At 46.7% G+C, this 25508-nt stretch overlaps 4 protein-coding genes across 4 annotated transcripts; 3 read left to right on the top strand and 1 right to left on the bottom strand.

Annotated features, from left to right (window-relative positions):
• Positions 1-2881: 2881 nt before the first annotated feature.
• PtA15_6A692 (uncharacterized protein) lies at positions 2882-3127 on the top strand (the record flags this gene model as incomplete). The annotated part of the gene is made up of 2 exons (XM_053170424.1): positions 2882-2891; positions 2967-3127. 2 exons carry the CDS (start codon positions 2882-2884, stop codon positions 3125-3127), a joined length of 171 nt encoding a protein of 56 aa, XP_053021617.1.
• A 7343-nt stretch (positions 3128-10470) lies between these two features.
• PtA15_6A691 (uncharacterized protein) lies at positions 10471-15049 on the bottom strand (the record flags this gene model as incomplete). Its single annotated transcript, XM_053170423.1, has 12 exons — positions 10471-10518; positions 10596-11182; positions 11244-11619; positions 12699-12944; positions 13021-13380; positions 13466-13902; positions 13975-14165; positions 14243-14408; positions 14504-14592; positions 14658-14747; positions 14835-14954; positions 15039-15049. 12 exons carry the CDS (start codon positions 15047-15049, stop codon positions 10471-10473), a joined length of 2721 nt encoding a protein of 906 aa, XP_053021616.1.
• Positions 15050-15288: 239 nt separating this feature from the next.
• PtA15_6A690 (uncharacterized protein) lies at positions 15289-16768 on the top strand (the record flags this gene model as incomplete). The annotated part of the gene is made up of 6 exons (XM_053170422.1): positions 15289-15597; positions 15673-15914; positions 16002-16063; positions 16132-16292; positions 16358-16486; positions 16643-16768. The coding sequence occupies 6 exons, from the start codon at positions 15289-15291 to the stop codon at positions 16766-16768; spliced, it is 1029 nt and encodes a 342-aa protein (XP_053021615.1).
• A 1549-nt stretch (positions 16769-18317) lies between these two features.
• Positions 18318-19353, top strand: PtA15_6A689 (uncharacterized protein; the record flags this gene model as incomplete). The annotated part of the gene is made up of 2 exons (XM_053170420.1): positions 18318-18777; positions 19016-19353. 2 exons carry the CDS (start codon positions 18318-18320, stop codon positions 19351-19353), a joined length of 798 nt encoding a protein of 265 aa, XP_053021614.1.
• Positions 19354-25508: the final 6155 nt, after the last annotated feature.

Here is a 25508-nt window from a genome sequence, read left to right as displayed (position 1 = left end):
CGGATTCAATCACGTAACCTGCGGGGATTTGTCGGGCGCACAAGGAGTTATGCAAAACAAATACATAATTTTGTGGTCGTTTGGCATGACCCGTTCCGCTCTGCTTAGGAAATTGTATCTTCCTTGCTCTTGACTTTGAATTGCTCTTTATACCTCCAGTTTAAAATCCCAGATAGAAATATAAACATCTTACCCAACTTTGACTAATTAAGAAAAATAATGCTTCTGTTTGAGACCAACAAGGGTAGTCAAAGAAGGTACACGCAATCCCCAGTACTTGGGTCAGTCCGTAACAAGGAAGCAAAACGCATAATAATATACTTTGATACATGCCAAGGGTCCTTCCTGGCAAGGCAGTTTGTGCATACAAAAAAAAAAAAAAAAAAATCATCATGAAGACAGGCCGGTTTCATTTCTTGGATTTATGCACGCTCTTGTAGTTTCACTTTTTAGGCACTTTCACTTTTTTTTTCTTTTTTCTTTTCTCTCTCTCTTTCTTCTTTCTTTCACCTCTCTCCAATTAGCTATCCTGTTACCGTGTACTCTCCTGAGTTTAACAATCTCTTTATGTTAAATCCTCTTTCCCTCTTCCCTACTTGTAAGTAGTCAGATACTTGAATATTCATAGTGTGCAATGCTCAAGGTGAAATTACACCGTGGAGCCAACAAGAACACAGCAAGAGTGTTTGACATGATTTCCTCGTTGTTTCCACCAACAAAGAATCCACAGCACCCTTGGAATTCCCGGTGGTGCCGACAAGAACACAGATGTTGTGTTTGATGTGAAACCCTTGTTGTTCCCTTGAGAAAAACACAAGGAATCCACTGTTAGATTATGCATATCCCGGCTCCGCATTCTGACTATGCAGCAACTCATTCAATTCTCACTCTCATCAGACAAAGTACCGGTCGTAAACCTAATCATTCAATTACAAGACCCAAAAATATCTGCACACCTTAATAGTCTTTTCTTCACGCGTTTATATCAATTCAACCGTGAAGAAGAGACTAGTAAGCACCATTTTTCATCCGCCTCCAACATCCCATCCAAGAAACCAAATTCAGCTGAAACCAATCTTATCCATCAAAACCTTTTCTTTCTTTTCTATCCTTTTCTCATCCTCCCATTACCCCCATAGATCAATTCCTCTTGCACGCGTCCTTCACAAACCAAATCCCAAATCAATAAAAAAAAAAAATCAACACTGCGTACAACGCAGGTATGCATCTTACCTACCGTTCTTATCACATCAAAATCAATATCTAATTTCCCGTATCTCACTATTGTTTATCTGTCCATTTCTTTCCTTTTTCTTCATCTAGGTGTGTTGCGAGTTGTCAGAGTCAGAGTCTTGTTGTCGCGGATTGTTACTTATCTCAAATATAAAATTCACTCAGGTTCACTTATGTTTTTATCTCATAACTTTCTTTGTTTCCTTTCTTCTCTCAAACATGAAAATAAAAAACACATGTTTATATCAATTCAACCGTGAAGAAGAGACTAATCAATTCCTCTTGCGTGTTTCCTTCACAAACCAAATCCCAAATCAATAAAAAAAAATCATCACTGCGTACAACGCAGGTGTGTTGCAAGTTTTCAGAGTCAGAGTCTTGTTGTCGCGGATTGTTACTTATCTCAAATATAAAATTCACTCAGTGTTCAAATTCTACTAAAAATTACATCCACAGATCTCTGATGGAGCTGATGGGAACACATCAGTGTCAGCTGTTGGGTGCTTGGGTTAGGTTTTAGGGTTATCCGGCCCACAAAACCACTGCACAGTGCCATCCTCCAAAATCAGTTGCTCACAATCACCCACCCAGTTGAAAGTCAGTAATTTCTTGTTATTTTTCTTCTCTCTAAGCCTACCAAGCCTACCACACTGGCAGCAACTGACCCCAATCTTGAGCCCCAACTTGGTCAGTTACTTGAATCAATCACCATCAGCTCAGCCTGTCAGGATGGGCAATTGGACAGTGTGCCATCAAGATTGATGACCCGGCGGAGTGGTGTGTAATTTTTTTTACTTGATCTATTCTTGACTTGAGTGACCTACGTAGTCCAAGAAGCCATCATTGTCATCAAAGTATGTCCCATTTCCAGTTCCAGTCTATCCGCCTGCCCAATAATTATTGACTGACTAATCATTGGGAAATTGGCAGGACATCTTTCACAAATATCCTTCACGGTTGAAGGCATCATTCCCACACTGTGCACAAACTTGGATGACCTTGATGAACCTGAAAGCAAAGTCTCTATGATTTGGATTTTGGGAGACTACACTGAGAAAATTGACAACGCAGATGGAATGCTACCTTTCTGGATAAATTTTTTGATGATCCATTTCCAGTTGCTTCTACAAAAAAAGCTTCCGTTTGGCTGGGGTTCAATGAACTTGAAGCCAACTGACTTTTTTTTCCTTGCTTGATCAAAAAGGTTCAATTACAAACACTCACAGTGATTGTAAAGTTGTTCCTGAAGAAACCAGAAGGCGCACAAAGTCTGGTCCAGAAAGTGTGGTAATTGGCCACCAAATTGAGCAACAGTCCTGACATAAGAGACCAAGCATACATTTACTGGAGACTATTATCAACTGATCCTGAAGCCACAGAAGTCAGTTGGTTTCCATGCACCTCCCGTCCACTTGCACATTGAGTCTCAACACAATGAATGATTGTTGGTTATTTTATTTTTTTGCTTTGGGGAGATAGGGGGTAGTCTTAAAAGCAAGGCCAATGATTTCACTACAATCTTCATTAGTCTTGCCGGCTCTATTGGAGGAATTGATCAATGGGATCTTGACTTTGGCCTCCATTTTCCATAAGCCTGACAAGACTTTCATTGGAAGAGGCAGATTAGGCGCTGATGAAGTACAGAGAAATGCCAACAAGTTTTTTTTTATTGGTGTACAAACAAAATGTTTTCATTACTCTGTTTATTAGGCTGATCCCAAAATCTTTAAAAGGCAGATTAGGTATCCCCAATACCAGTGTGATCAATGCCAGTCAGAAAAACTCAAATATGCCCAATCCCAGCTCCCTTGATGGTTTCAAAGCCACTGCTGCTTCCCCTTCCTCCAATCCTTTTCTAGCCAGCACTGAGCAGAACAAAATCTTGCCTCCTTAAACCCTTCTGTGGAAAAATCCTGCTGCTCCAAAACGCGCCAACAAAGATCCTCCTAAAAAACCTCAATAATACTACTTGAAAAAATTCTACTTAGCAATTCTTGGCTTCCCTTATTACCAAAACTCCTCCTGATCAATCCTAAATTTCCTAAATGTTTTCTTTTTTATTCTCCCTTTCTTCAATGTTTTCTGTTTTTTATTTTTTCCTTTTTTTCATTATGTTATCCTTCCCCCTCTCCATCAATGATGCAATGCAGCGTGTGGTACCCAAGTGGTACCACATTCTGCTATATCTTGACCCACCCAGGGGATTCAATCTGCTCCGTACAGCCTACCCAAGCCACACCACCCCCAAAATTGGATGCAACGGACCACCTAAACCCGGTGGAACCCACCAATGAGCTACATGGGTTCCCCGGCTCAGAGGTTATTTCCAGTTGGTTTCACGGATAATCCTCGGGGAGGCAACCAATTGAGCCCTGGTGTGCCAGGTGTGGGCCCAACCATCCCGTCAGTATCACAACGAGTCCTTGGGGTGCCCACGGAGAGCTGAAAGCTCTTGTGGAATCCTTGGGGACATCAGGGGCCCTTGTGATGGCGTTGGTGATGCCCATGAGGGCGTGTGGACCAAATGTCACTGGTCTGACCTTGTGCACCCGTTCACCGTGGGATCCATGTGGATTTTCAGTGGGCCCCACGTGGAGGTGAGCTTAACTAATCCTCTCCAAGGAGGCGCGAAGCGTCTCTGAAGGAGAGGCTTATGACTAAAGTCACATTCTTCGCCTGGTGTGTGTGTGTGTGTGTGTTCATGTCAATGGAAATACCTTTGCTTTTTTTGGTTCTTTCTGAGTGAGGTTTGCAAGGCGGGCTCAGGAGGCGTTGAGGGGCGTCAAGACAGGTTGGATAAGCTGGTTGTTTTAAAAGCTGCTCAATCGGCACCAGTCAATATACAGATCAGTCAGAAATACATCCCTGCTTTTGTGCCTCCACATTGTTCCAGAGGATGCAGATTTTTTCCTGGCTGCTGCTGGGGAATGTGCACAGCCACTATGGACTCACGGGTCTCAAGTCTGCAACACACAGATGTGGTTATGGTGTTGCACACGCTGCAAAATGAGAAGATACAAGCCTTTGTATGGACAGTCAACCCTCTCTGACCTCATACCTCTTGGTGGACAGAATTTATTATGAAGTTTGGCCGGCTGTGTGGTTGGAAGGGTTCGCTGGAGGCCCAAATGAAAACCTGGTGCAACACTAGGTTGATACGCCAAGGCACACTATTTGGCCAAGAATATTTATATGTAGCCTAGCGGCCGCAAGATAGGAATACTCATGCCTTAGTTCTAGTAGACTGTTAGCATTGCTGCACTCCACTCCACTGTGCTACGTGGCTTTTAAAAGAAAAACATGCTGAACAGTGGTGTAGCGCATTGTAGCAAATGCTGGGCTGCCCAATGATTGAGCTTTGATGCTGACAGCTAAAATCATCTTAGCTGGGTTTCTAGCGCTTTTATGCTGTGCTATGTATTTTAAACTAACCCTGATGTTAGCGTAGCTGACCCAGTGTTTTCTGGTGGTCAAAAACTAGGATGTCTGAGAGGTTATTCCCCTCATGAAAGTATGCAGTTAGATTCAATGTGTAACTGGGAGATCTTGCTGACATGTTCAAGCCAATTTGGCTGCAGAGCAAACAAATTATGGAAAACAGCAAGTTTTGGTGCATAAGTGAACTGGTAGCACTTTTCTAACAATGGAGGACTTCCCGTTGGCATTTAGAGAGCTCTAGATGCCCCTCTAACTCCTAAATTAATACCTCTGCCAAATCAACTTTAGAACTTGGATAGATTATGTTCTAGCGTTGAAATTTATGACATATAAGAAAATCATCTCAACAGAGAATTGAAAAATATGCAAATACTCTACAACTAGCAGAAAGAGGTCATGTGCATGTAACCTTATGTGATATCCAGAAGCAAGCATACAATGAAGCCATTTCTATGGAATTAAATTAGAAATAAATGGTAGAGAAAATAAATAAATGGTAGTGATGACATAAATGAAATGATATTCAAATGAGAATATGTAAGAGTGATGATATGAGAAGTGAAGCTTCCCTAAAGAATGAAGGCCTGATAAAAAGACAAATATTCAGAAATGCTCCATGATTTAATTATAATGCAACCACTCACTGAAGCAGTCAGGGATTTGTGATTGGTTTTGATAAGAAAAGCCTATTGATTTCACTAGGATAAATTTCATGAAAGTATTTATTGATGAATTTTGGCAAAGATATTGCTTCTTTTGGAATAAAATGCAAGTTTTTACAGAGATGGTTCATAGAATATAACTTTAAATGCAAGGGTAATCTGGAAAATGATTCAGAAGTTGCATCTGGCCCAAAGTTGTTTTCTTGAAGATTTCTAAGGATATCTGAACCTTTGGCTGAAAGCTTCTTCATATGGGACTTGATGTCACTGTTTAGGAATACTTTATTTGCAATTATGAGGAGCAATTGAATTTCCTTTGGCGAATTGACTGTGAATTTGAGATGGTCCATTGCAGAAGAAATTAGTTGCACTTTTTCTTTCAAGTTTGTTAATACATTTTCATGGAGTTGATTCTGTGTTGGAGGTGCCTGTTTCTTGAAAGAATCTTCCTCAAACATGCTAGATAGTTCAACCACCCACTTCCTGTGGTTCTTGGTGAAAACCTGAGGAATTCTACCATCTGAGAGCTGCCTGATGATTTTCAACTTGGGATCTAACATATCATTCCCGTAAAGTAGATTTCCATTGTGATTTAAATTCCTTGGAGTACCCTGATATATTTCAGGTAGGGTTGCTTCTGAGATAAGGTCTGTGATCCAAATATATTTCTTCAGTATGTCAAAATCCCCTTGCACACTTGATTTGATTTTCCAGAATGTGTTCCACACATCCAGTATGCATCTCCAATTGTGTTTTGTGGGTTTTCTGATCACCAATTTATAAATGAACAGAAGCAGGATTGAGTGTGATTCATTCATCTGCTTTATTCTATAGTGATCCTTATCCAAAAAATTTTAGACCATGGAACAAGTGGCTAAAGCAGCTATTTCATTGATTTTATCTGGGTGCCACTCTATTATTTGACAGGAGTAGTATCTTCTGAGTTGTTCAGACAGTTTTCTGGTATTATCAATTTTGTAATGAGTTTTGTGCCTTCCAGTTGATGATGTAACTTCCCCTTGGCCTGCCAACAGCCCTGGTGGTTAATAGAGCTTCAAATGATCATTGTGCTTTATGAGCTGAGGAGTAATTCTGTAGCTTGTTTCAGCCTTGTTTGGATGTGCACCTTGCTCAAAATCATTGCACCCAAGATGTGGTGTTTGGTTATTTCTTTGACTAGCCAGGAGACCCTCATCCCATGGATGCTGATGATCAAAATATTTACCAAGCTGTTCTCCTGTTGAAATTTTCATGGATGGGGTGAATTTCATAGGACACAAGGAGACCTGCTTGCTTCCAGATTCAGGATGAACCAAAGACAACTTTATGATTTTCTGAGGGGCAACTGATGGTGCACACAAGCGCTTGGGAGGATTCAATGCCTCACTTTCAAGTTTTGCAACCCTTTTTTGACTGGAAACTTGCTCTGGACCAAGTGGAAACTGAGTAAGAGCTATTTTTCCAGCTTTATTGCTCTCCATTTCAGTTTCTTTGGGTGGTGACATCTATGCATGATAAATGTATACAATTCTGAATCAGTGTGGTTCTTTTCAGCTTGGCCTGTTTCCAAAATCTCACCTTCCCTCCCACAGGTTGCTTCCTACCACTCATACCAAGAGAGAGCTCCAGATCTATATCTTCCTGGGCCCCATCTTTAAAGGCATTCTTTCTTGCCAATCCACAGGAAGTTATGTTGACCTCAAGACAGTATACTAATACCATGAGTAAAAAGCAAACATTATGTTGCATATTGAATATATGTATTTTCTATTCAAGGATCAGCAATGGCCAATGAGTTGTAGATACTTGATGGGAGGGCCAAGCTGGGGTCCTGGATGATATGTGAAAGATATTGACAAATAAAAGAATTCATTACTTAAATCAAGGGAATGGTGGGTCAGCCCAAATGAGTTTCTTTCTTTTCCAGGGACAATTTTATGTGTCTTTCAAATTGCTGTCAGCTTGAGGGCTAGAATCATCCCCAAGTGATTGGAAACCGATTTGTCATGAAGCTTGTTTCACTTCTCTTGATGCAATGGAGTTTGTCAGAGCCAATTATTTACATGATTTGGCAATGTATTTCAGCTTCAGAGTACATGTCACAGTACCTGACATGTACCAAGTACCTTTTGCCAATGGTGAAACAACACAATACTATACCTGTATTGGCCAATACTACATATTGTATTGTTTTTTTGATATATCAGAATTCAATAGGGGGGTTCACGATTGAATTTTACTAAACTTTGGAGGCAAATTTAAGGCCTTTATGAACAAAATTTTAAAATTTTGGGAAAATGCCCAGTAGCAGGTGATACAGATCAATCAGTGCAACTTACCAATTTTTTTAAAAAATGTTCATAAACACCTTAAAATGTGTCTCAAAGTTTTGTCAATTTCAATTGTGAACCCCCCTAATACCATGCACCAGAGGTGACTTTGATGCACTCTCCAGAGAGTGCCAGAGTCTAATTTTATGTTTTTCTGGGTTGGATGTGAGTCAGATGTGGGTTAGGAAATGATTTATAAAGGGTCAGCCTTTATGCACACCAAAGAAATACCACATGCACTCCATTTTTGGTGTGCATTAGTGTGCACTCCAAATAATTGGAGTGCACACCCATGCACTCCAAATAATTGGAGTGCACACCCATGCACTCCAAATAATTGGAGTGCACACCCATGCACTCCAAATAATTGGAGTGCACACCCATGCTCTCCCAAAAATTGCAGTGCACACCCATGCACTCCAAGAAATTGGAGTGCACACTCATGCACTCCAACAAGTTGGAGTGCTCAATCATGTACTACAAAAAATTGGAGTGCACACTCATGCACTCCCAAAAATTGGAGTGTACACCCAATCACTTGAAAAAAATGGGGTGAAGCCATGTGAAATCAATAAAGCCAGCAATTTAAAAAAGAGGCAGAGCTCACCAAGCTAAAAAAAGTAACTAACTCAAGCAATTATATCCTGGTGAGACTAATATTCAATTTTAGGAACAACAGTGTTCCAGCTAAGCTAACCAAAGCGTTGGTGTAGTGTAGTTTTGCAGGATTCCACTACATTTTATGGTAGAATTAGGGAAATTGCATCTTCTCTGCTCTTATTCAACTTGCACAGGTCAAAAAAAAACCTACTACACTTTTTAAAGCTCTTTGGAGGTTTTGGTCTTTTTTTTTTCTGCTAAAAGCTCTGTAGTCTAGGGGTGGTAGCGGCAACATAACACTACAGGCAAAAGGGCTGCTGTTAGAACAGATTGGCTAACACAGTGTTTCCCCCAAGTGTATTGTAGCATAGAATTTCTATGTTAGACTTGGTGAGCTTCTAATAGAAGCCCACCATTGGTGGGAATAAAGAGAAATCCACTACTCATCAGGTAGTGCATGAGTGTGCACACCATGTCTTTTGGAGTAGGTGTGTACTCCAATTTTTTGTAGTGCATGAGTGTGCACTCCAACTTTTTGGAGAGCATGAGTGTGCACTCCATTTTTTTGGAGTGCACACCAATGCACACCAAAAATTATGTGCATGTGGTATGTCTTTGGTGTGCATAAAGACTAACCCTAATCAGACCTGAATGCAACCTACCACTCTTGAAGCACTTGTATGCACGCAAAACTGGATCTGCGCTGAAGAGGGCATTATAATGACTGATGATGATGATTGTTTCTAGCTCATCTTAGTATTTTTTTTCTTTAAATTTATCTTCAAGCTCCCCCTGTTGTATACACACGAATGCCCCAGGACCATTTGGATAAAATGTCCAAAAATTGAATATTTTATTTCCTTTCTCATTCAATGGCCCAAAACGCTTGGGTCACCCCTAACCCAACCCTGACCCGACCTGACTCAACATTGATTGGGTTTGGGTTTGGGCAGCCTGTTTGACATTTTGACCTGCCCCAACCCGACCCAACTTTTACCTCGGGTTGGGTTTGGGCACTGTTTTCCAACCCAAACCCGACCTGTTTACATCCTGAGATACCAGCCTGCAACAGTGGGCTGCTACGCTGCGCTAGAAATCAGCTAACTGCCAATTACAGCGGCGCAGCTGGCAACAGGATTTTCCAAGCTCTCTGAATTGTGCAGTCCTAATTGACTGATCCCTCAGGGAGTCTTATAGTTCAATCCACGCAAGGCAAGCAGTTGAATGCTGCAAAACAGACCATGTTAGCTGAACCATCCTCAAAATGGAATTTTGGCTTTGCATCTGGTAACCAGGATGTCCTGACTCCCTGATGCAACTGTCCTGCTGGACCATGCAGGCTGAGCCTGCGGGGCGCGCAGTTCACTTCTTCTTTTCGAAGCGAAGCGTCCATTGACTGATCGGGTGCGATCGTTGCCGTGACTTTCCCGGGCAAGATACATTGGCTGGGGACATTTCCAGCTGACAATCGATTGACGGCCCTTTTCGAGATAGATTTCTTCAAGTCATCAATTCTCACATCCCCTCTTTAATACACTGCCAAATAGCTTGGAGAGACCAAACACCTTTCGACTCATTTCAATAATCTGGTTTGGAGACTAGAGTTTTAAAATAGGTTGGGACCTTGGGTATCAGGTATGCTACATACACCCGGGGAGTCCGTCCACGGGGAAATCACGCGGTTTCCACAAGGACTCCACGTGGTGGCCGCGCGCGAGGTCGGACCAGCGGCTGTTGGTCCACACGTTCACGGGGACTCCACCAACTGGGCACGGCGAGGAATCCACGTGGGCTTTTGGCTCTCCGTGGATTCCCCGTGGATTTCTCGTGGCACCGACGGGATGGTCGGGTCCACGCCGGCCCCACCACACCACCGACGGCAATTCCACCGAGGAAAACCCGTAATCACGACGGGTTGGTCGAGCCCACAACGACGGGTTGGTCGAGCCCACGAGGCAGCGACACCTTGAGCGGTGGTCTCCACGTGGCTCACCGGTCCGTCGCATTCACCTTTGGGGGGTGCGGTGGCTCAGTTAGCCTTGCGCGGAGCGGATCAAATCCGCGGGTTATATCTGCAGCAGAATGTGGTACCGCCTGGGTACCACGCACTGCATTGCATGGGGGACATGGAGGAGCACTGGACGAGGAAAGATAAGAAAACAAACAACATAAAAAGGAAAAAAAAAGAAAACATGAAAATAAGATAATTAGAAGCCATCTGCGGCACCATCTTCATCTTCATCACCCGGGGCCTCCTGGGCTCTGCCACGCAGCATCGCCTGCACTTCTTCGTCAGAGGGGAGGGTTGCAGTAGGAGGAAGACGAGTCTTACTGGATACAGCGCTCTGAATTTGGTAAGATAGAGCTCATCATCGTCCGCATCTCCAGCGCCCGAGAGGATCCTTCGCCGCAGCACGTTCCAGTAGCGGACGAGCGCCGCGGGCCAATCGGCGTCGAGCTCAGCCATGCGAGCCATCTTGTGGTCGACGTAGTCTTTGATCCGCGCCCAGCCGACGAGCTGGGGCGCCTGTTGGAGGCAGACCTTCGAGAGCCAGTTCTGCTCGGCAGACGCGTAGCGATGGGCGGGGTCGGGTCTGGCGAACACTACCTGTGTGGGGGTCCCTGGGGCCTCCGGGGACGCGGCAGGAGGGTCGACGCAGCGCGGGAGGGCGACCGCACAGGCCCAGTCCGTGTACGCCCGCAAACAGTCCCCGCAGCCCGTGACAAAGGAGTACCGGCCGCTGGTGTCGTTGTTGCACGGGTAGGTGGAGACCACCGTGCGGAAGTTGGCCAGATGGCCGCTGACGCTGCGGTTGTATTGGGCCACCACCGCGCTCGTCGACAGGCTCGGGCTGGCCGGGACCGCGTAGGCGACCGAGGGACAGAAGGGCAGGCCGTGGAGTAGGCTGCAGTTCTTAGCTGTGTGCGGAAGATCAGATGAGTGTGGATGTTTTGGGCGCAAGAGGGAACAGAGACTGACTGGACTTGGTCCGGAAGGAGATGTACGGCCACAGTCTCCCGGTGGGCACGTTGTTGACCACCGGGCCGGGCTGGAATAGCCAGGCGGAGTAGTTGGTGGCGGGGGCGAGGTTGGTGATGAGGTATTGGGTGCGCAGGCCGGCGGCGGAGTCGGAGATGCGGTAGTCGTGGTTGGAGGCGTTCCCGGTGGGCTGGGAGGAGAAGGATCCGAGGCCGGTGGTCCGGTCGGTGAGGGAGGGGGGGATGGCGATCTTTGACTGGGCGGCTTTGGTCTTTGGGGGCTGGGCGGCGAGGAGGGCCTGGAGGTAGCAGAGCGAGCTGGAGGGTGTCGGGGGAGGGGAGGATGATGGGCTGGAGGTCGCTGAGCAGGGGCGGGTCTAAGAGGGCGGCGGTGTGTGCGTGAAAGGCAGAGCGAGGTGTATGTATTCCCCAGGGAGGCCGTTGTGATCGCCACTCGAGTCTTGGTCTCAGACTTCAAAACGCTAAAAACTCCGAAGTCTCTTCCCTTGGGAGCCGTGTCCTCAAGACGCACACAAGCCACGGCCGATATCACCGAAATAACCCTAACACCGGCAATGCAAGGGCATCCGTGGGTTCCTCGTCGTTGAGAACGACGAGGAACTCACGGGGACAATTTTTCACCGGGATCCCAGGGGCAGCCGTGGAATCCTCGTCATTTTCCCCATCGGAATGACGTGGAAATCCCAGGCGGGTGGAGAAAAGCCCGTCGTCTCCACGCATTTTCCACGGGAGGGTGGAGACGACGGGGGGAGCAGTGAAATCCACGTGGATCTCACGGAGCCGGTGATCCCGTCGTCTCCACAAACGCGCGGGCCAGGAAGCACCCCCGCCGTGTACTGCTGGGGTGGTGGATTGGGCCCTGTCCACAGTTGTGGGTATGCAAAGTGGAATATGCAAAACACCCCGCCTGCAAATGACATGCTCCGGCAGGCTTCGGCAGACTGGAAACGTGGACAGTGGGAATGGACAAATCATATACTCTGTTGCTATGATGACATCGAAATTTTGGTTTCAACTATATCTATTTCCTTTGCAGAGAACCAGGATGAACAGGTGTTCACGAGCTTGCTAGATTGGTGTATCAGCTAGCATTGCGTCATTCTAGGGGTCACACCGGAAGAAATGATCAGATGCAGATCTGTCTGGGTGAAACTTATTAAAAAAAGGAGTGGTATTTCTGATCAGAACGAAAAAAAAAAAAAACTTAATTTGAGAATGGTGCAATGGACTGTTTATTTTGGGGGAAGGGTGAGGAAGGAATAAAAAAAAGCAAGACGTCCCCCAAATGAATTCCCTCTGAAAAAAAAGAAAACAAAAAAATACATCATCAAAAAGGAGAAAAAGAAATAAGACAGTGGAGGGGCCAAGACAGCGGATAGTTTTATGTTTTGCCAGGGAGATTTCATGTAGAGGTATCTATGTGAAAGGGCTAGACAGCCGCGGATTTCCGTTTGCTCTTTTTGCTGGACTTGGAAGATTTCTCTTTCCCAGTGGCATCGATCTGGCCGGCACTCTTATCACCCTCGTCGTCGTCGTCATGTTTGCGTTTCTTGTCCTTAGACGAAGATGTCGATTGAGGAACGACGGCAGGCTCTGTCGATGGTGCTGATGTGGTGCCGGGTAAAGATGCTCGGGCAGCTTTCTTAGCTTTCTTTTCCTCTTTTCGCTTCCGCTTTGCCTCCTGAAGAATACAGAGAATGGAAAGATCTCAGCTTTGTTTACAAAATCCGAGTTGTGTGATGATGTCCCTGGCTTACCGCTTCGTCATCGTTTGGTTGAGGGTTGATTTCCTCGATCAAAGGTTTCTTAGCCTTGCTCTCCCCGGTTGCCGAGGAGGCAGGGTTGTTGGCGGCAGGGATCATGACGCTATCGGCTGCAGGGTTGTACGATCCCGGGTCGGGTCGTTTGAAGAAAGGCTTCTGGTGATCCTGGGAGGCTCCTGATTTTCGGGCGGACTGGATTCCGATGGATTGTTCCAATCGTCGGAGTCGCGATTCTAACTTGATTCGTGCTTCCATCCCAATCAACGGAGCTTCTTCCGCCGATTTTGTATCCGCATCCGCTAGCGCATCGTGACGAATGGATAGGGCCGCTTTAGCTGCTGTCATACGAGCCATCTGGTGATCAAATAATCATCAGTTATCCAATGACGTCAACCGCAAGAGGATAGAACGCATGTATGATGGATAAAGGAGGACATACCTTTCCTTTCAATTTGCCCGGTGCACTCCCTACCAAGCTGGAATGGAAGATCAGACCGTACTTGGGTGTATCATGTTTAGTCTTCAAAGCCCTAAACAATGCCTTCTCAGCGCCGAGGATTTGGATAGTCGACGCTGGCGCCTTGGCCAGATTGATAAGACTGCCACTGTGTGCGATGAGCCTTGCGCCAACCAATTCACCGAGGATGGCCGTCAGGTTAGGTGCGATAGCTGTCATTCGATTTCGAAGGTACTCGAACAGCTCGGTCCGGTATTGCATCAACGAGATCACTTGTGAGGCCAAAGATTGGATGTGAAGTAAGTCGGATTCAGATATTTCTGTTCCCATCGAGATCGCTGCAGAAGCCTTGAGAGTTCCTTCGAGCTCTTCAGGCAAAATCTCAGAAAAATCCGTTTTCGCGTAGTTTGTTCGGAGACCTGAAGATTTTTGGCGTACAACTATTGTTAGGTTTGTGGTCAAGACAAGTTATGAGGAAATGGTGGTCTAACCCATTGTCTTGACGATTTTAGCGTAAGCCAAGTTGTCCGAGATGATCTTCGCCATTTCCGGGAAATGCCATCCATACCACTCCTTGACCCTCATGGCGTAAATGTTGACCTCCTTGTCGAGATCGTCAAGAAGAGCAATGGCTTGAACGATCATGGTATCGACTTTATCAGTTGAGTATTTGAGTTTGAATCTGTTCACAGTTCGTCCAAAGAATCAGCCTCTATGAAGAGCTTGACGTGTTGCAAGCACCAACGGGCCATAGCTTACCGACTCAATGAGTGACTGAGACCCAGATTCATGGTGTTTAGATCACTTTCATCGACGTTGTAATCGCCCAACAAAGGGGCTAATTGGGAACGAATTCCACGGAACAGGTCGGTGGTGGTCGAATCGGAGAGGACATTGAAGCCCAGTTTCTTGGTGATTGCTCCGCCTATCATGGTAATTCCCCCAGTGGGATGTGATCGGATTGAGCTCGGGGGAGTTGTGCTCAAAGGTGGGAGACATGGCCGGGACTGAGACACGAACCTAGCTTGGGATCCACAACTGCCAAAGTCTCTTTGCTTTTCTTGCCCTCGACACCACCTGAGATTTCATCAACCAAGAATTTCTTCAAGCTGAGAAGCAGGCAGGAAATCAGTATCCGGATTTGCATGTTGGGTATGGGCGGATATCAACCAACTTTTTCGATAGTTTGCCATCTCCGATTGCGCTCAAGTCTTCGACGGCATCAGCGGTACTCTTGAATCGGTGAATGCTTTGTAATTTGACACTGTTGTTGTTGCAAGTTAAGTTCGAGCGCGCTGATTGAGTTCACATACACCCTAGGAGAATTCCAAATAGTTGGCTCAGAACTGACAGATTGGATGCACTAGCCGGGGTATCAAACTTCTTGTACAAGTTTCCATCCGTGAGTAGACTTCCGTTATCAGCAACTTTGAAAAGACAGAACCCGACCGAAGATTCAAATAATACCAACCTGCAGAGAAGGAGAAGATATAGGGAGAGTCAGTAATCTTCTTTCTGTGCGCGGAGAGGTTCTGTGGGACATCCTAAGAAAAACCTGACTGACATCTTGAGAAGCTAAGTAGATACTATTCCGTCACCTCGAATTTTCAGTCAAAGCAAGAAACGAGCGGCAGTCGAAGATGCTTTGGCTTTGGTGGCTTGAGTGGCTGTTAGGTCTTCTCGAGCGTTGCTTGCAGTCAGAAAAAAGTCCGCCCAGGCGCCGCGTGGCTGCTGGGCCGTGGGACTTGCAAATTGCATATTCAAAATGGAAACGGTCTCTGTGGGCTGCGGAACCAGACAGCATTATGGATGGGCTCGGCTGGCCCGTGGACTGCCCAGGCCCGGCTGGGGCCCAACGACCAGCGGCGCCCCTTCACAGCCGCTCGAGGACCGCCGGGAACCAACCACACCTGCCGACGATGGCCGACTACTCTCCCCTCAGCCGATACTCAACACACCGAACAGTCCACTTCTCACCATCAACAACGACCAACACACCCAGCCAGAAAACGGCGCAGAAAAACCAGGCAGAGAACCACCAGCAATGGATCCAGGACTTGGTAGAAACCACCCACGACCAGCGGACCAGCTTCAACCACTTCCCCAAACCCTCAGCACCCTCAACACCCACAACAGCAACAACAACGCCAATGAAACCAGCAAAAAATACTACGACTACGCCCATCCAGACATCCTCCTATTTCAGCTCCTCCACCCCGCTTTCGTCTTCCGTCTACAACAGACCCTCCCCATCAGTTACCTCCACACCCCGCAAAACGCCCGCGCCCTCTAGCCGAGTCCCGATCAGTCTCAACCCCACGCTCGCCACCACAGGCCTCATCCTTGGCCAGAAATCTATCCTCGACCGGATCCGCGTCAACCTCCTCTCGCTCATCGTCGTATGGATCCTCACCTCCACCCGGATATACAAGTACGCTCTCTCTCTCTCTCTCTCTCTCTTTCCGCATCGCCCCCTCACCCTTCGTTTCCACACACTCACGTTGCTTTCTTATCCCAGCCAGTGCATCCAGACCGTCGGGGCTCGTCTGCCCTTCCTCTCGGTCCCGCTCCAAGTCACAGGTACATACACCTTTTACCTCGCCACATCCAGCAAGAAAAAGGAGGACTGACTTGGGATCTGGCTTTAGAGTGGCTGTTGCTAGTCCTGCTGTGTTGGAACCTGCTGGAGGGCTACTACAGACTGAAGACCCAGACGCCGGTGACGCACGTAGATCTGCCGCTGACGCCGCAGCAGAAACGCGGCGGAGCTGTGCAAGTCCTGCACAAGAACCCTCTCTCCGTCTCCCTGGTCAGCCCCTTTCCCCCCTCTCTCCCTCGTGTCCAGTTTCCTGATCCGTGTGTGTTTTTGTGTAGGGACATGGCGACGATCCGGGCCGAAGATCTGCCCATTCGCCGCTGCTCACCCGACACAGCCTGCTCAGCTCCTCGCTGCGCTCCTCGCCCTCGTCAGGTTCGACCCGCAGGGCGACAGACAAGGACGAGGTCCTCAGCCGCGACCCGACCATCAACCCGCTCTCCCGCTCCACCCTCCACCTCTTCAAGCGCTCCGTCTTCTCCCCCTTCTCCTCCTCCTCCGTCTCTACCAACCCCCACTCAAACACACTCGCCTCCTCGCTCAACTCGTCCGCTTCTTTTAAGGACTCCTACGCTCGCACTTCGTCCGGCTTCAGAAACGTCTCTAATCAACTCAGTCTCCAGAAACTCCTCGACGAAAACTTGTTCCCCTCTTCTACCAATTCGACTCATACTCCTTCCTCTTCTTGAACGTATTTCGTTTGTTCGTGCATGGGCCTTGGCTGACTAAAGATAAAAGCCGGACCACCCACCCCACTGTCCATCCTCCTCAGCTTTCTTTCGCTAGATTAATGTACATATAGTTCTGTTTAATCAGGACAAGATATACCAGGATGCTGTCGCGCGACGAAAATGAGACGACCACCAGAAGTAATCTCACTTGGAGTGTTTTCCTGAGAATGGAGTGGCATGATTGGCTCTTTGTGAATGGATGAATGTAAAGAAGAAGGTATTACCAGCATGTGGGAGTCACAGAACGTGTCACGCATACCAGAATTTGCTGCATTACCTACATCTGCAGATCAAATGGATAGACCCTTGAAATACACCCGTCAGGTGAGCTGACGTTTTGATAACCTGTTTTCCATGACTCTTGGGTCGTTATTATAAATATATACACTCTTTGCACTCCTGCAAAAGGCACTGGTCCAAAAACTTCCGTCTTTCTTCACTGAGGTTTTCCCAATGGCTTCACATCAAAACACCATGTACGACCCTGCAATAGACTTTGTTCTTGCAATCTAACATTCTTTTCGCGACAAGACGTGTATGCGTACAATCGCGCAGACATGAAAATTTGAAATGTCACCATTCCAATTTCCAAGCGCCCTCAAGGATGCAAAGTTCAACTTTGCATCCTTGAGGGCAGATGCTTGCATTGCAAACCCCGGATTGTGTCTTGGTAGTGCGCTTACTCAAATGGGCTAGGTTGGGTGAGTAGTTGGCTGATCAAAGGAACCGGCCGCGGCAGCGCCTTCCATTCCTTTTGCACACATATCCAATCTTCTCAGACATCTACCCTCAGGCATGCAAACAGTGGATTGTTCTTCACGTTATTTTTATGCAATTGCGGTCTAGGGGCTGATTATGCGCAGGGGGTAGCTGCCTCCATCAAAGGAACTGGTCGCCGCCTTTGTTCTCATTCCCTATGCTTACAGCCTTGATCAGGTCAAGTGAAACGATTAGGCTTGATAATGCATAAGTAACGACTTTCTCTCATTTGCCGTTGCATTCGCACTCCCCTCTATATAAGAGTCGATACAATTCTTCATTGAAGGTATCTATCAAACTCCCAACACTCCAAACACATCCTCTTATTAGCCAACGGCCGTTAGATTACCCCAACTTCACCCTCCGAGTCCTGCCCCGACCATGCAATCCCAAAAAAATAACTGAAATTTGGCTTAACGTTGCCTACAGTCTTTCCGCTTCGTGTCCTTTGTGGTCTGCTCTACAGCTTAATTCCTCCATAGGACAAGACCTACGCAAGCACGCTATGATGTGCCATGAAATTTACCAACCCGAAGAAGTTGACATAGCCAATCTCCCAACAAGTCCTAGTATTTCTCGAAGTAATGGCCGGCCGTTGGTGCCCTCTCGTCATCGCACCCCACCTGGATCTATCCTGTAAAAAAGTGCTTAACGAGCATTTCATACTCTTCCGAAAGAAGATGTCTTGACCGCGGACCAGGTCGCACTTTCTCTGGCGGTTCCAAGTCAGGGCGTTTGTCCCCATGCGATGACCGGCCGGTGGTGTCCTTTGGTCATCGCGAATGAAATCGGCCTGCCGCTCAATGATGCGCTTCACAAGCGCTTCATGAGTGCCACAATTGTCTGGCCAAAGGGACCTTCTCGGCACACGCGGCCGCGCCCGCTGCGATCGTTCTCGATGAGGACCTTTGCTCCCAAGGAGTGCCCAGCCGTTGTTGCAGGAAGGACTACCAGTCCCGAAACGCATACTATTACCGGCACCTTGAAGAAAAGCATCCGACATATGTTCTACCTGAAGATTGACCAAAAATATCATTTTGTCATCCGGGCTGCGGACAATAATCTCACATATTTTCTGGTCACCATACCCCACCCTTGTCTATCTTCTCCCGTCCATTGTCTGGCCAAAGTGACTTTCTCGGCACACGCGGCCGCGCCCGCTGTGATGGTTCTAGATGAGGACCTTTGCTCCCAAAGAGTGCCCGGCCGTTGGTGCCCTTTACGCCTTGCTCTGCAACTCGGCCTCCCCAACAACGACTTGCTATGCAAGCACTTTGTTCGATGCCACTATGTTCCGCCTCAACAGGTTTTCTCCATCAATGCCGCCATGCCACACCGGGAAAATGCTTCTTTGGGGTCTCCGGCCACTCATTCATACAGTACATGATGTATTTGTCCTCTGTACTGTGATTAATGTTTTGGTACCATTTACATATGTCCTCACAGCTCATACCGACGCCGAGCAGCAGCATCCGGCTGAACCAAATGATTTTATTCGGTTGGACCAATCGGGCTCCAATGGAGCTGAAGGCAGCCAGCCGCCTCAGCTCGCAGATGCAGATATTTTCCCTGGAATCCAACAATCGGCCTCCGAAGCAATGATGACGACAGCGCCTCCGGCGGCCCCCACGGCTGCCGATCCGCTGTCATTTCTCGACCGGGCTTATGGTGTCTGCCGGTATCAAGGATGCGGCAAAGGTTTTTATCCTGATCCTCGCCGCCAGGACAACCTTACTAGGCATGGACAGACACACCAAGGCCACTCAAAAGTTGTCAACAAATGATTCAGTCTGCAAGATGGAGATTTTGTCACTTTCTTTCTTTGGCTATGAGCCAAAGAAAATGATGTATTTTTCTTTGGCTATTAGCCAAAGTATTTTTCTTTGGCTATTAGCCAAAGAAAATAATGTCTTTTATTTGGCTATTAGCCAAAGAAAATAATGTCTTTTTCTTTGGCTATTAGCCAAAGAAAATAATATCTTTTTTTGGCTATCCCACTTTCTTAAATCCACAGAATTCTAGACCTGCAGATCTAAGTTTTGGGGTGTTTTTTTCTCACAAAATGGGGCAAAAATGCCCCATTCTTCTCACTAGGCACATTGAATATCCCCAAAGGCCCAAAGGCCCTATGGATGACCCTCCAGCTGTGCCGGAGCAACGAGCAAAAGAGGGCCAGTTGGTAAACTAGCCAGGGAGGGCCTAACCAAGCAGTTAGGGGGCTCCCAGGGAGGGGGCGGACAAAGCCGAATCCCCTCCCTGCGGATCAATGAATCCCAAATCCCCTTCCTTGTATATGTATTTACCCACAGGCACCATCTAACCGCACCGCCCGCTTACCCAGACCACGGCCACGCCACCCTCCTCCTATTGTAACTGCCCCGGTGGCGCCCCTATCCTCAATGCACCAGCGGTCGTTGCCACGGGGCACAATGACTGGCCTGAGTCAGGCCAGTCATCGCAGCACTACACATGCAAATGACCGGTCTGAGGGGCCTTGGTATCCATCCCTAAGACCGGTCATCGCAGCTCATTGAGTGGACTGAGACCCGATGACTGGCACAAGCCAGTCATCGAGTGGGTACACAACCCTCTCGATGCCGGCACACACCGGCCATCAAGAGGGTAAACAACCCACTCAATGACCAGCACACACCAGTCATCGAGTGGACTGAGACCCAATGACTGGCACAAGCCAGTCATTGAGTGGGTCTCAATACACTCAATGACCAGCACACGCCGGTTATTGAGTGGGTACACAACCCTCTTGATGCCGGCACACACCAGTCATCGAGTGGGTACACAACCCACTTGATGACCGGCACACGCCAGTCATCGAGTGGAATGTGACCCGATGACTGGCACAAGCCAGTCATCGATTATGTACACAACCCTCTTGATGCCGGCACACACCGGCCATCGAGAGGGTAAACAACCCACTCAATGACCGGCACACGCCAGTCATTGAGTGGACTGAGACCCAATGACTGGCACAATGTGTACCCAGCAATGACCAGCATCGGTCTTCCAGTCATCGCAGCACTACACATGCGAATGACCGGTCTGAGGGGCCTCGGTCTTCCATCCATCCCTAAGACCGGTCATTGCAGGGCTATACATGCGGATGACCGGCCTTCCTCAGGCCGGTTATTGCAAGACTACACGTGCGGATGATCCGCCTCGGTCGTCCCTCAATCCCTCAGGCCGGTCATCTGCACGTGTAGTGCTGTGATGACCGGCCTGCGGAAGGCCAGTCATCCGCATTTATAGCGCTGCGATGACCGGTCTTAGGGATGGATGGAAGACCGAGGCCCCTCAGACCGGTCATTCGCATGTGTAGTCGCACCCTGAGCTGGCTGAGCTGTGCACAGATGAGCGCTGAGTTCATAATTTGTTTCCAAATTCTGTGGTATTGATACATCTGATCATAAATACATGAATTTCTTCTTGGCTTTTTATAATTTTGCACTGTTTATCCAAGTTTATTAAAGACACAGTTTTTCCACAACTGAGAAAAAAAAAATCAAGGGTTCCCCCTGTAAATACATAAAAACAGAAAAAAAACATCAAGGTTTCCCCTTATTATAAAACACAAGAAAAAAAATACAATGTTTAATCTAGATACAACAGAACTGGAAAAAAGGAAAACTCAAATGCCCCCAAACAACACCAAAGGTATTGTGAACAGCAATGGCTGTTGCATCTGGGCCAACCTCCAGCCCGTGTCAAGCGCACGGGTCAAAAAGGAAGGGCGTTGAAGGCCCCCATCCCGCAGCAAAGGCTGCAGAACCCGGGGGGGCCCACTCTTCAGCCCCTCAAACTGTGCAAGTGCAACAGCGGAGGGGGTTGAGGACGAACCACACGCTGGAAGTACAGCGGCGGAGGACGCCCTGGGGATTATCCGGACACAAGGGCACCCCTTTTTATACAAAATCCACCAACAGTCTTGCTTCAAGCCTTCCCCTTGACTCTGCTCTGCTACATATCCTTGACAACCGGACAACGCCACCGCCATGGCGCTGATGTACGTTTGACCTGCGCGGCACTGACTACGTCCTGTCAGAGGGTCGCGGCGACTCCGGGTGCATCCCCAATTGTTTGCCGTGGGCCCGCTGTGTAAAAGCTTTGACCGTGACCTGTAAGGTACTCGCCAGCTTCACCTTCAAAAAGCTTGGCCCACAAGACCATCACATCCGCTTGCTTCACTACACTTGCTCGAAAGAAGCCTCCCTGGCTTGATATGGTCAGTCCAATCCCCTTCCCCCAAGCTCGCTGATTGTGAAGACAAACTTTTAACCACTCAGCTTGCCACAGGGCTACCAAAGAAAGGTTCCGAATCTACAAGAACCCCGATGCCAAACCCAAGAACAGCCTGTCTTTTCCGCCACTGAGATGCAATTCTCTGATATGCGGCCCTCTTCCAGGTCAACAAGCGAGCCACTCGGCTCGGCTTCACATCCAAACCCTAAAGTCCGCGTCTGACAGGTCATTTTTTCCCAGGACAGCAGAGTTACAAGAATGTGCGGCCAGCTCTCCCAAGAGCCCAACAGGGTGGCAGACAAAGCGAGTGGAGATCATGCGCTAGGATGGCGGGATGACAGATGTGGCGCACTCCTTTGGCCTCTACTCAGTCCTCTCTCGCTCCCCTGGTGTCCTTGGCTATACCCACATCACCTTCAAACCCATCAATAAGATCAGGGAAATCGGCCTTGATATGGGCGGCACAAGCACCAAATTCAGTGTGTTTGATGGCCGCTATGAGACTGTTTTTGAGTCAAACACCGCCGCCCTTGCCATTTCTGCGGTTGGATATCAGTGAGTCTTAAACCTCTCTCTGTGAAAGTGAACGCAACATCCCTGAAAATTCACTCATTCAGGGTTGCTACTGGCTGAGGCTTGTGGTTGTGATTTAGGAGCGGACTGTTCTTCACCAGGTCCAAGAGTGCAGGCGCGTCACCCGGCCCGGCCTGCTTGCTGAAGGACGGCTCGCTGGCACATTGGGCACATCCCCAGTTGTTGATTAACTTCATCTTTCTATCCTCAGTTCAACGACGACCAAGCCAATGCTTTCCCCTTATCTGGAACGGCTATTGCATCCAAGCGGCTCGCACGCGAATGAAAAAACAATGATCATTTTTTGTAATCTGGGAAAAGAAGAACAATGTTTAACTTGTTAGCCTTTCTCTCTCAAGTCTGACCTTACTTAGCCAGAGTTGCATTGTTACTTCTGAACTGTGAGCTTAGCCCGGACAACAGCACCATACTGTTGGCTGTATCTATAGCAACAGAGTTGAGAAACAGGCAAACTTGTGTATACAACAAAATTTATTTATACCTTTAGACCAACTATCCAAACACAAGATGGGTACGGGTGAAAGATTAAAAGCTTGGGAAAACCCAAACACAAATAAAACATTGAAATTACTTTGAATTGGAAAATGCAAAAAGCTCTTCACATACTGGTGACTGTGCAGTACGCTCAATTTTCAAACACTTTGTTCAGTGTGGGTGTAGGAAGCAACTTTTTCAATATTTTTGACCAATCAATAGGCAAGCCTTTTATTGTTGTCTCTAAATGTTTTGGGAGTTTTTGGAAGCTTCCTTGTATGCTTAAAAAGCCCACTAAGAAAAGAAAAGGATAGTCATTTGGGGACCTGGAATCCATGTTCCCACAGGCCAAAAAATCCAAAAAATTTAGTGAATTGTGATAAATATTTATTTGAATATTTTGGAACTTCTTAAGTTTCTTCCTTCACCCGCAGTGTGTGAAGTGTTTGAAAACTGTGTGCACTGCAGAGTGCACAAACAGCTATTTGCAGTGCACAAAGTAAGAGCATCTCCAACAGTCCAGGGGTGGATTGGCTTGCCTTTAGCAGCCTGCAAGCAGATGTCTTGAGCTGTCACTAATGTGTCACAGCAGTCTCTATTACAAACTGTTGATTCAGGCAGGGGTGTATCCCACACTGCCAGTACAGGCCCAAGCTGCCAAAGAAAGCAGCTGAGGGCGGATTTGATCAGCAGCTCCGCTGGAGGCCAAAAACAAACTCCGGCCCGCCAAAGTTGGACTCAGACCGCGCAACAGCGGCTCTGTTGGAGATGCTCTAAAAATAACACTTCAAGAAAAACACAGAGGGGTACAATTGAGAGTGGATTCAAACCCTACAGCGGCGCAGCCGCCTTAGCCTCTAGTTAGCCAAAGAAAATACAGACTTACTTCACGCACTGCAAAAAGCTCTTCGCGCACTGCGCGTGAAGGGCGCAACTTTCATGTTTTTTTTTTGACCAATCAATAGAAAAGCTTATTATTCTCCTCTGTGAATTTATTTGGAGTTTTTTGAAGCTTCCTTCTATTCTTAAAAATTCCACCAATAAAAAAACAAGTACACTCATTTGGGGACCTGGGATCCATATTCCCACAGGCCAAAAAATCCAAATAATTTAGTGGATCATGTTAAATATTTATTTAAAAGTTTTAGAGCTTTTTGGCCACTTTGTAGAAGGACAAGGCTTTCAAAAATCAGTAACTTTTTCTCCAAATATGCCAAAATGTGCCAGTAAGTGGTGAACTTTCCTGATTATGGCGCAAAGTGGCCAAGAAGTTCTACAAAGTTTAAATAAATATTTGAAATGATTCAATAAATTATTGGGAGTTTTTGGCCTGTGGGAATATGGATCCCAGGTCCCCAAATGAGTGTACTTGTTTTTTTTATTGGTGGAATTTTTAAGAATAGAAGGAAGCTTCAAAAAACTCCAAATAAATTCACAGAGGAGAATAATAAGATTTTCTATTGATTGGTCAAAAAAAACATGAAAGTTGCGCCCTTCACGCGCAGTGCGTGAAGTGTTTGCAAACTTTGCGCACTGCACAGTGCACAAAGAGCTTTTCGCAGTGCGCAATGTAAGTCCAAGAAAATAATGTATTCTTCTTTGGCTATTAGCCAAAGAAAATAATGTATTTTTCTTTGGCTATTAGCCAAAGAAAATAATGTATTTTTATTTGGCCATTAGAGGCCAAGGCGGCTTTGCCGCAGCAGCTTTAGGGGTTCAACTTAATTTCCCTAGCAAGAATCTCCATCAAAAATCTTGAAAACAGCTTGGGAGCCAACACAAAGATTTGAAACCATTGTTGTGAAATTTTAGTGAAATTTTTGGCTTGCCACACATTCCTATCTCCATCCTGTCTGCTGGATGTTTGAGCTTAGCCAGAAATCTGAATCATATTTCAGCATAGCAGTTTTTTTTATAAAGAGTGTCAACTAATATCATTTTAACTCTTATTTTTAGCCAGCTACCTAGCAGGAGCTAGCTAGACAAATGAAATAAAATAAAAACATATAAAAGTCTAAGTATAAAACGAAAAGGAGCACAAGCATAAAAAGCAGTCAGAAGAGGAGCAAGAGCATAACCAGTAGTCCGAAAGGGAGCATGAGCATAACAAGTAGTCTGTTAAATGTGTTTGCAAAAGGGTCTGGCTTTAGGCACGCCAAGAAAAATGACAGATGCACCCCAAAAAAGGCATGAACAACACCGCAAGAGCTACGCTACGCAACGCGGTAAGCGTAGCAAAAGCATAGCAATTTGGGTCCCACTTTGCTGCGCTTTTAGTAGCGGACTGGGCGCTACGCTTTTTGCTTTTTTTTTCAAGCAAAAAAGATCCGCAAAAATAGCAAGCTATTTTCAGCGGTGAATAGCGGAATTCCGCTACGCTTATTGCTAAAGTAGCGGAAAAAACGCTACTTTAGCCAAGGGTGTAACAGCTGCGCTACGCGCTTTTTTCTGTATCTCCAAAAATAGAGGGCAAGATGTCATAATTACAGAAATATTTTTGGATATTCTGGATCCTCCCACATCCATGAATCAAAAACACTTTTTTTGATTTTCTTTATTGAAGTGGTAGTCCTTTGAAACTATGAAGCAGTGTCATTTGGGCGCTATTTTCAGT

This window comes from Puccinia triticina, chromosome 6A (assembly GCF_026914185.1).
Source record: "Puccinia triticina chromosome 6A, complete sequence".
Lineage (NCBI taxonomy): Eukaryota > Fungi > Basidiomycota > Pucciniomycetes > Pucciniales > Pucciniaceae > Puccinia > Puccinia triticina.
The sequence above is the reverse complement of the archived record's forward strand: the minus strand, read 5'-3'. Positions and strand labels throughout refer to the sequence as shown.